The 10,541-nt window shown below is 41.5% G+C and overlaps 1 protein-coding gene across 2 annotated transcripts; it reads right to left on the bottom strand.

Moving 5' to 3' along the window:
• Nucleotides 1-427: 427 nt before the first annotated feature.
• Nucleotides 428-6,207, bottom strand: LOC135615322 (GDSL esterase/lipase At1g54790-like). Of its 2 annotated transcripts, XM_065113623.1 has the most exons (6): nt 5,832-5,971; nt 5,601-5,755; nt 4,567-4,767; nt 3,025-3,191; nt 2,429-2,699; nt 428-810 (listed from the first exon to the last, which is right to left on the bottom strand). In XM_065113623.1, the coding sequence occupies exons 2-6, from the start codon at nt 5,656-5,658 to the stop codon at nt 542-544; spliced, it is 966 nt and encodes a 321-aa protein (XP_064969695.1). In that variant the 5' UTR covers nt 5,659-5,755; nt 5,832-5,971; the 3' UTR covers nt 428-541. The 2 variants fall into 2 exon arrangements, with proteins under 2 accessions (XP_064969695.1, XP_064969694.1); XM_065113622.1 differs by lacking the exon at nt 5,601-5,755 and having other exon boundaries at nt 5,832-6,207.
• Nucleotides 6,208-10,541: the final 4,334 nt, after the last annotated feature.

The following is a 10,541-nucleotide window of genomic DNA, read 5'->3' as shown; positions in this document are numbered from 1 at the left end:
AAGCGCATCAGGTCTGTGAGAGAACCAGGTAAGATGAGGAAATTTTGGATGTAGATTTTGAGCGAGTAATATTAACCGGAGCTGGCAATTTGAACTTGCCATGATAACTATAATTTTTTTAATATTTCAACTAATTAATTTGATAAAAATTTTAATTGTTTATCATAAAATTCTAGATTTAAAATTTCATCCTCGTCACTTACTCTTTGTAAAAAATAAATAACTAATTTTTATAATAATTATATAATATTATTGAATACATATATATATATATATATATATATATATATATTCAAGAACTTTCTAAAGCAACATTCTAATCAAGTAAAAAGCAATTTTACTCTTTTACTAATTACAAGCCTCAGAATGTGAATCCACAAAATAACAATGATCTCTAACCACAAGAAATTTGACTGCTTTGCAAGAATGGAGGACATAAACATGCATATATTGATGTAACTTGTATATATCTACATTTGGTTGACATGCAACTCTTTTGATAATGAACATTATACATTGAAATCTAGTGAAAACAGTGTAACTAAAACTTCAACTTGAGAGCAAACGGCATCTGGTCTGCAAATGGTGGATCGGAGTATCTCCCAGTGAGTATTTGGGACGATACATGAAGATTTGCAGCCTCTGTATAGTGTATGCCATCCCAATTGATGTATTCAGTGGCATCATTGCATGCTTTAGCTGTTGCTGAGCGTCCCTTCAGAACCTTTGTTTGTCCACAAGCGATTCGAGGATCGTAGTTCAATGGCAGTCCGCTATACCCACAGCATGCAGCAATTGGATTCTCAAATCCTGAAAAATATTGTGAAGCAAATTACAAATTGTTTGAATCCAAATGTAACATAAAAGTATAGCACAGAATCAAATACAATATAGTTTGGAACTATAAGGAGTTAGTTCATGAGGTAAACCCAGAATGCAAATACCAATCACAGATTACTTAGGTGTTGTATGAATCAACTTTCGTTAAGAGAGACTCTTAAAGTTTGTCTTGGGATGGATCATACATTCCTAGGCCTCCATCACATTTGGTACGCACAAGAAGATGCACCTTTGAAGCATTTAAGATGGCTAAGGGAAAAAGTTGAAGTTGAATAAAGCAAGAAAAAATTGAATGCAAACTACTAATGCATTTGTAATAATTGATCACACTAGATTCAGACATTTACCACTAAATTTATTTTGTAAGTAGTGGAATCTCTCCCTAATGGTGCAAAACAGTGTCAAATCTAATTCTTCACAATGTTTCTGTTGGCATCATCTATCCTACACTGTCTCTGGTGGCTCATTGCAGTTATCCGTTTTGAGTGTATTTTCAGATAGCTCACATAATGTTAAGACCTCCTAGTAAATATTTAAGACTACATGTGATGCCTCCTTTCCTACAAAATGTTAAATGTGGTTTAAGGTAGGATTCTCAATTTCGATATGTACCGCCCGATACGTACCAGTCCGAGAGGATACCAATATGCGGATCACCCTCTATCGGGCGGTACCGAAGCGTACCGACTAGTACTACCCCAAATTTCAATCGTTACCGAGGCGTACTGATCGGTACGCTCTAGCATGATAGGTGGAGATATTTTAAAGGTTTTAGGGTGTACCGTCAATATACCCTGATGTACCGACAATACATACTGTACGTACCATACCGAGCATAGCACGATACGTCGGTACGGACCGGTATTCAAAACCCTGGTTTAAGGTTTGATTCTTTACCAAGATATAAAGGTACCACCATCTCTATGTAATCATACTTCCACCGTAGAGTTAACTTCACAAGGGTCACAATGTGGCAGCAGGTAGAACTTGTTTTCCTCCATCTGTGTCCATGTTTTACACTCTAATCCCAGTCCACTTTTTTGGTGGCCTTCTCCGTGATTTAAACAAGGGAAGTAGTGCTAGCTATGGGAAATATTAGCAGAGTCTATCCATATAGTCCCAACCCCTAGGTGGCATTACTACTTTCCTCAAGATAACTTACTCATGTACAATATGTAGATACAATTTCATCATTTCCAGCAATGTCCTCCGTTTCACCCAGACCAGTATGAAACAGGTTGTGGAGGAAAGTTCCTAGTTCATTCCTTGGTTTCATCATTTCCAGCAGTGTTTATTTCACTTGGTAACATCAAGTTAGCTCACATTCATAAAAGATCATTTGCTCGAAGCGTGTCAAAAGTGAGAATTGTCCATGCATTTTTGCAAAAAAAAAAAATGGGACAAACAGAAATAAAAAATCAAGAAAGCCAAAATGAAAGGACTGAGATAACCTTATAACAACAGGTCATCTCAAAGGACTGACGCCAGATGACATAGCAAGTAATTATTTCCTGAATCAACTTCCAAGTTCCAATAAAAAAAACTTCAATACAAGTAACCGCATTTGAAAGAGAAATTTTCTGCATACCATATCGAGAAAAGTTCGCTATGAGGTTGAACTTTATGGTGAACACATCAATGTAGGTAATAGTTGCATCAGCAAATACACCTCGCAGCTTTGTACAAAGTGTGTGAAGCTGTATGTTGAAAAGTTTAGCAGCTCGATTGTGAGAACTCACACATCCAAACTTGTCCAGTTTTGATGGATCTTTACCAAAAATGACTATGTTTTGACTTAAGCACCCAAGTGGACCAGTATTATGAATCCAGAATTTCCTGGCACCTTGATCATATAATTTCTGGAAGCATTACCACAGAAGATTAGGTCAAACTATTACAACCACAAGAATCTACTGTAGAGAAACTACATCATATACCTTAGAGATCAAGCATATTGAACTCATAAAATGAAGTACATAAATCGATAACTCTCATAGCTTTAACTGTTGATTAGTGAGATAAGACTAGCTTTTCTAACTTCAAAATCAAATTTTAATGATACAATCTCAAAAGAGTGCTCCTGTATTAGACCATTTCACATAATAAAAAAAACTACTATCTGACAACAATTATTTTATTAATTATTTCATTAAGTTCTTGATATAAACAGAAAATAAATGGCACCTTTAATCCACTTTCAAACTCTGATAATATTTTTGGAATAGAAGCAATGACTTGTTCCTCAGTTTTTGAATAGAAGGCACCAGCAAGATCATTTTGGCCAATATCAAACATGTAAAGTCCCTGATCAAAGTAATCCGCTTGAGGAATGGATTTCCTGATCTTTTTCCCTGCAAGAAATTATAAAATAAGTGCTTGTTATGCCACATGTTCAGTGCAGCTTAGCTAGGTAAATTACTAACTTCAAATTCTATGCGTTTGTATTTAGGGTTGATGATAGTTCTTTCTTTCTGCTCCCAAACCTACAAAACCCAGAGCTTAAAGGTTCTAAGGACTCAACAGAATGTTAAAGCAAGCAATTTGCAACTCATCACACAAAAGGAATATTTCTTTTAGAAGTTAAAAAAATGTAGCTATGTCAACTAACAAAAGAATGTGCATGGATATAAATGCCTAGAATAAATAAGCAATCATGTATTGATTTGATTTAGGAAAGTGTTGAATAAACCTTCCACCTGACCATGATATTGGACCAGTTTTCCAAATCTAGTCCACCAGGAAGATTGCAGGAAATTGACATAGTTATCATCTCAGGCAAAACCTTTCAAAACTTAATCATGCAACAACAATTAAATGACAAGTACTATTGGCTGTATAGCTAAATTAAAAAGTTTTACTTAAAGAACCTGTGATGCCAAACATAATTTGATTACTAGAAAGGAACACCCTCTTAGAGATAGATTGACTTCTTTAAGTGTGTGTTTCCTCAACTTCTTAGAAATTTGAGAATTATGTTCCAAGTCATATCCACTAAGAGATTTGCAAGCTGCCCACAGTAAAACGTCAAGCGTCACTTGTAACTGATTGCTAAAATATTATCCAAAAATTTGACATTTTTTGATAAATTCAACAGATTTGGCAGAGTTCAATAGAATTAGCCATCCTTGAGCATTTGGCACTTGATGTTACTGTTCTTTCGATTAATCTAAAATGTGTATGAACTGTATATATGACTTCCTTGCTACAGAAACCTGCTCATTATGTATAAAGTTTATAAGATACCTTTTCATACCTCAATTAACTAATGGACAATGGAACACAATTCATTTAATGACAATTGTCACATTCTTAATTGTGCTTGTTGTGCCTGCAAATGAAAAAATAAAAGATGCAGAAATGCTTAAGAAATCTTGGTGACCTGAACATGCTAGAAAGTTAGTTTCTTAGGCCTTCGCTTCGTCTATTTAATGTTCCACTAAAGATAGATGTAACTAAAAAAAGGATCCATTCAATTTCTCTGTTTACCAAATCTCTTATTCACTGTGTTCAGCTAACAATTGATCATGGACACAAGGATATCGACCAAACAAAATGAAAAAGCAAGAAGAATGATATTAATTTATGATTGAAACTACACAGCTACTAGCCTATTACAATCAGCAATGTTTTTCCAATCAAAACTTCAGCGTCTCTGAAAAATGTTAACCCAGCATGTATTGATAATCAGTTGGTTATGGTGCAAGAGTTAAGAACACTTGCACGTACCTTTGGTCTGTAACTGAAGAACTTGGTTTTTGAACCGAAAAAATTGAGCAACCTGGATGCCAAAGGAAAATGGACTGACTGAATACTTTGTTGCTGGAAGAATGGTAGACCCAGCTGCAGCAAAGTTGCAACCTTTCTGGAAGCTAGGTGCACCAACAGAATCCAAGTACGCATTAAGAAATGGCATATCCATAGCATCCACTGCAGCACTAAGAATGTAAAATAATAAGATGAAGCAACAAAATACAGTGTACAAAGAATACATCTTGCAGTATAAAATCTAATATAGCCAGATGGGAAAAATAAATTCAGAAACATTAACCAAGGACACTCAACCTATGTTTGGTCAATAATCGGGCAAAGATCAACAACAATACTTTATTAAATGAAAGTTGGTGGCAAAACTATCCAACAATAGATGACTACAGAAGGGCTTCAATGAAATTGCATGCAAAATTAGCAACTATGAAACTAAAATGACTCAAAAAAAATTATGGATATTTAAAATTTCATGCTTCATCGAGCATCAAATTGATCCTAGCGTATGGGTCATATACCGCACCAATCTGATCTTGAACATGGCCATAAGTCTGCCCAATTTTTTTTATCCAGTGTGTTCTCCTCTAAGATGCTTCAATTTGAACTACATAATGTCTCTAGCACTCAAATGTATATAAAACCTTACCTGGTAATTTTACCAAACTTGGAATTCCTAACAAACTCAGCAGTGAACTGGCTGACATTTCCTAGATACTAAAGCCTATAAAAAAAACTGAAATTTCTTCTCCATAAAAGGGTGAAACTTCCATCATGTTAGTTGTGTTGCTGAACTGGTTGATGAGTTGCAAATTCTTCTTGGCTAAGTAGCTGAAAGGTAGCAGTGGCTTCTATTGTTGAGGATCGTCAAAACACATTAATATATCGGGCCTTTCCTGAATGCGCGAGAGGGGGTGTCAAGGTTTATAAATATTTTAGATCATTTAGCTTAAGCATGTGAGATTTATGGTGATCCAATCAAAATCTCTATGACTAACCTGAAATCAGACTTCTAAACACCAGATTACGACAGAACAACCATCCCAACTCCAACATTTCAGCGTCGAATTAGAGTTTGGATAAGCAGTCAAATGTTATCATAATTATCTTGTCCTTGGAATGCATCAATTCCTTCCATTTTGCTTGTATTCCCCTAAAAAGAAAGGCGAAGCCAGCTCATCGAAACCCTAATGTAAAGGTCATAGATTCGGCGACAGAGTAGAACTTACTGAGGAAATCGATGATGAGGCGGCCGTCGCAGAACCGCCCAGCCGGCTTGGAGAAGTAGGCCCGCCCGTTGGGCGGCAGAAGGGGGTCCCCGATGCCAGCGGCGATGAGGTCACCCGTGTCGGAATTGGAGTCCCCGAAGTTGAAGACGGCCGGGTAGTCGAAGTCAATTCCGGAGGCCGGTGAGAGGAGCAGGGAGACGCAGATCGCGGAGAAGACGGAGGCAAGACTCGCCATCGGCGAACGCCGCGAGCTGGTATTAGGGTTGGAACAAGGATGTGACGCTGCGAGCTACAGGAGAAAGAGAGGTGGGGTTGATATGAGCCGACTGCTGCCGCAGACCACCTACGGTGCGATGGGTACGCTTACCGGAAGCGTAAGCGTGACGTTGACATGGGAATGACCGATGTCGCCAATGGGAATAAAGATATCTTTATTAGGGAAGTTGGTCTTATGAAGATATATCTTTACGGTTGATACGGTATTAGGCAAGTTGATAGATTGAAGCAACACATAAATGTCATGAAGGTCATTGTCTACTTTTGCAAAAGGTAAATAATGAAGATGGGATTTTGGTTGACTTATACAGTGGTAATTGGATACGCGCACACTTTTATTTGTGTTAACACGGATGTTGGAAGCTATTGTTTGATTTGGTTGGGACGGTGGGAAAAGTAAGGGTTCTCCATTTTGGTGACGTTGACGAGGGGATTTATCTTTGGGTCACAATGGAAAAAAATTTTCTAAATAGAATGTTTGACGTAATGCTTATGTATGTCGGTATCTTTTGGTATGTTTATTCTTTGCACAACATGTAAAGGGATGGTCGAAAGCTTAATAGTTCCATTTTAGTTAGGTTTGTTGATGTGTCACGTGGATACTTGTGAGAGATTTTTGGTCTGTAATGTACCATTTTGACCCTCTATTATGTAATTGTTCATAGCTTGTAAAGTCTGTTTGTAATTTGTATTGTCTATGAAGTGTTTTCGAAAATGTTTGTTTGTGGATCCCGAGTGAGATGTTTTCTCTAACCTGTTTTCTCTTTTGTGGGTCTTAAGGGACCATGGGAGGTTGACCTTTGTGGACGGACACGCAAGGGTACCACACGACTTAGGTAAAACCAGCTAAGTCCATGACAGATGGTATCAGAGCGGGACAAGTACTCATAGAAACACTTGGCATGTAAACGTTGGATCTAGCGGGGCTACGTTGAGAGCAGTTAGCACACGCACGACCGTTTGGGGGAAAACGGGCATGGAGATGTAAAAAAAAGGAGTCGCTCCGAGGAGCGGACATCTGAGATTGGCATTCAGAGGAATGGCCAACCCTTCGTGCAAGAGACACCACGAGAACAAGAAGCTTGGAAGAATGTGAAGCGCACAAAGGTTGGGATGGCTGAGTTTGAGCTACGGCTCGACGTTGACAACTATACTTGATGGTGCTCAAGGCAAGCGAAACGCTTGGTAAAGGATGAGACCATGCAAGATCGAATGAGTTGCTCAGTAACCGAAAGAGTTATGCAAAGCTCACAGAGGTGAGGGGAATTATTAACTCGAGGAATTCGGTACTCATGCATGGCTTGTATGCGGATGATGGAATATTCATGGCCATCCCAAGGCGACCGAAACTCGACGCTATGGAGCATTAAAACTTTCTCTTCGGCATGTGAAGGATACGTCCATATGAGGCTGAAGTGTGTAGCGAGTTCAGCATGTTAGTAGGCCTTGAGTGGTGCAGCGGAGGCTGTATTGACGTGGAGTCGTAATTTAGCAAGTGCGTTTGCAGGAGGTAGAACAATGCATAGTTTGTTCAGTAAATCAGAATAGTCCAAGGGGATGGTGGTCTCCGAAATGAAGAAAGATGTTACTCCAACGGGACAGTTATCCAGGAGGGATAGATCCCGATTTCCCCAGAGAGAGAATCATGTGCAACAGACCGCACATGTTGAGGAGGAGTACCTCAACAAATAACAACTCTACGAAGCTCAATAGACCGAGCGAGCTGTCACGGACAAACTTCGAAACAGGGTGTTTGACGTAATGCTTATGTATGTCCGTGTCTTTTGGCATGTTCATGCCTTGTACAACATGTAGAGGGGCGGCCGAAGGCATAATAGTCCCATTTTAGTTGGGTTGGTGGCCTCTTTAGGCTTGTAAATAAAGGTTGTGTCATGTGGACACATGCGAGAGCTTTTCGATCTGTAATGGACCATTTTACCCTTTGTTGTGCCACTGTTCAGAGCTTGTAAAGTATGTTTGTAATTTGCATTGTCTATGAAGTGTTTTTCGGACATGTTTGCTTATGAATCCCGATTGAGGCGTTCTCTTTAACTCGTTCTCTCTTTTGTTGGTCCTAAGGGACAATGGGAGGCTTCGGGGAGGCTGACCTTTGCGGACGGACGCGCAAGGGTGCCGCACGACTTAGGCAAAACCAGCTAAGTCCGTGTCAGATGGTATCAGAGCGGGACAAGCACTCATAGAAACACTTGACATGCAAACGTGGGGGACCTAGCGGGGCTGCGTTGAGGGCAGTCAGCACACGCGCGACCGTTTGAGGGAAAACGGGCATGGAGATGTAGGGAAAAGAGTCGCTTAGAGGAGCGGGCATCTGAGATTGGCATTCAGAGGAATGGCCAACCCTTCGCGCAAGAGGCACCACGAGAACAGGCAAGCTTGGAAGAATTTGGAGCGCACAAAGGTTGGGATGGCTGAGTTTGAGCTACGGCTCAACGTTGATAACTATACTTGATGGTGCTCTAGGCAAGCGAGGCGCTTGGCAAGAATGAGACCATGCAAGGTGGAATGAGTTGCTCAACGACCAAAAGAGTTATGTAAAGCTCACAGAGGTAAGGGGAATTGCTAACTCGAAGAATTTGGTACTCATGCATGGGCTTGTATGCGGACGATGGAATGTTCGTGGCCATCCCAAGGCGACCGAAACTCGGTGCCATGGAGCATTGAAACTTTCTCTTCGGCATGTGAAGGATACGTCCGTAGGAGGCTGAAGTGTGCAACAAGTTCAGCATGTTGCTAGGCCTTGAGGGGTGTAGTGGGGACTGTATTGACGGAGAGTCGCAATCTAGCAAGTGCGTTTGCAGGAGGCAGAACAATGCATAGTTTGTTCAGCAGATCGGAGTAGTCCAAGGGGATGGTGGTCTCCGAAACGAAGAGCGATGTTGCTCCAATGGGACAGTTATCCAGGAGGGATAAGTCCCGGCTCTCCAGAGGGAGAATCATGTGAGACGGACTTCATATGTTGAGGAGGAGTACCTCAACAAACAACAACTCCATGAAGCTCGATGGACTGAGCAAGCGGCGAGGAGTCGTCACATGATCTCGCTTGAGAGAACGCATTGGTGGATGCATTGCGAGATCAAGTGGGGGAGCGACCTAAAAGCAACTTAAATGAAGGCACACTTGGAGTCGATATGGAGATCGGACTCAAGGGAGGGCTGACCCGTGGAATGGTGGGCGCGAGGGCCACCATCGACTCAATGCAAAAACGAGGAGCGGAGCAACTTGGGTGTATCTTGGTGAAGTACCCAAGCCGCATGAAGGGAGCCAGCATAGAAATTGGAACATGGAGCAAAGGAACAGTGCTTTCCTTAGACAGAGGGCAAGGACATGAACTCTTGTAGAGGCAAGAGTAGGATCATGTTGTTCCATGGGTCCTTCATTCTAACGGAGCAGACTCATCTTGCATGGTGCCAAAGACGAAGGGAGCTTCGTGGCACATGCACCTTATCTCGGAGGAGCATTTGATGGAGGAACTAAGGCGACTCATTTTGCAGAGGCGAAGTTGAGTTCAGAAGGCCTTAGCACGGGGCAAGTTGTCATAAAAGAAGCGGTGCGCAGCGAAGATTGTGCTCGTAGGGGCAGAGGCCCAGGATCCAAACAATGGTGCACAAATTACAGTGAAGTCGGCGGACTTCGGGAGCTACTAGGCGACGGATTGTCCTAGAGCGGTGCTTCATCTAGGTGTGACCCAAGAGTGGGTGGATGAAGGTCGATTGCCAAAGGAGCGAACAAAATCGAAGGTGGAGGAGACCCTGCGATGTATTGGCAGAGGCCACACATATGGAGGGTTCACAATTCGAGTTTATTCCACAAGGATCAGAATGCAATGGAGATGTCACCAGGAGGCGACATGGTGCAGCGGATCGTGGTGGAACAGTTCGTGGCAATGCGATACACACGACTCAGTCCCGGGAGGGACTAGATCATATGGAGGTATGATCAGGAGCTACTGGGAGCTCCACTTCGGTGAACAACACGACGGCAAGAAGGGCTATGGATTCAAGGAGTGAAGGCCATGGTACCGTAGAGGCGGGTCTTCTGTGCGTGCATCAAATTTTGCATCGGATGAAAACCTTGGTCATCAGCATATGGGGGCTGGGTTCCACCAAGGGAAAAGTTCGAATGCAAGTACCAGTGAATTCCATGGGAGGGACTTGATCATGCAGAGGTATGATCGAAGCAGTTGGAGAGTTGGACTGCTCCAGAGCTCATATTCGCTTAAGGGAGCCCGATAAGTCAGAGGATAAGGTCGAGTAAGCGAACGTTGCTACCAAGGAAGCTAGGGAGAGCAGAATCGATGCAAACCTTATAATGTGATGGCAGAGGCCATGCATGGGAGTTGCAGTATGTCTTTCCATCGACCAGAGGGAGCTGCTTGGAGAACACAAAGGTGTTGAAGCAGGGGGTCGAAAGGGG

This window comes from Musa acuminata, chromosome BXJ2-6 (assembly GCF_036884655.1).
Source record: "Musa acuminata AAA Group cultivar baxijiao chromosome BXJ2-6, Cavendish_Baxijiao_AAA, whole genome shotgun sequence".
Classification (NCBI taxonomy): Eukaryota; Viridiplantae; Streptophyta; class Magnoliopsida; order Zingiberales; family Musaceae; genus Musa; species Musa acuminata.
This window is presented reverse-complemented; position numbering and strand designations above follow the sequence as displayed.

Bases quoted from the DNA above. Each gene is read 5' to 3' on its own strand.
- LOC135615322 (XM_065113622.1), bottom strand. From the start codon at position 6,066: ATGGCGAGTCTTGCCTCCGTCTTCTCCGCGATCTGCGTCTCCCTGCTC. The intron at 3,192-4,566 runs GTACGTGCAAGT...AATTTCTTGCAG, and splicing joins TCTTCAGTTACAGACCAAAG to GGAAAAAGATCAGGAAATCC. The intron at 811-2,428 runs GTATGCAGAAAA...AATATTTTTCAG, and splicing joins AGCGAACTTTTCTCGATATG to GATTTGAGAATCCAATTGCT.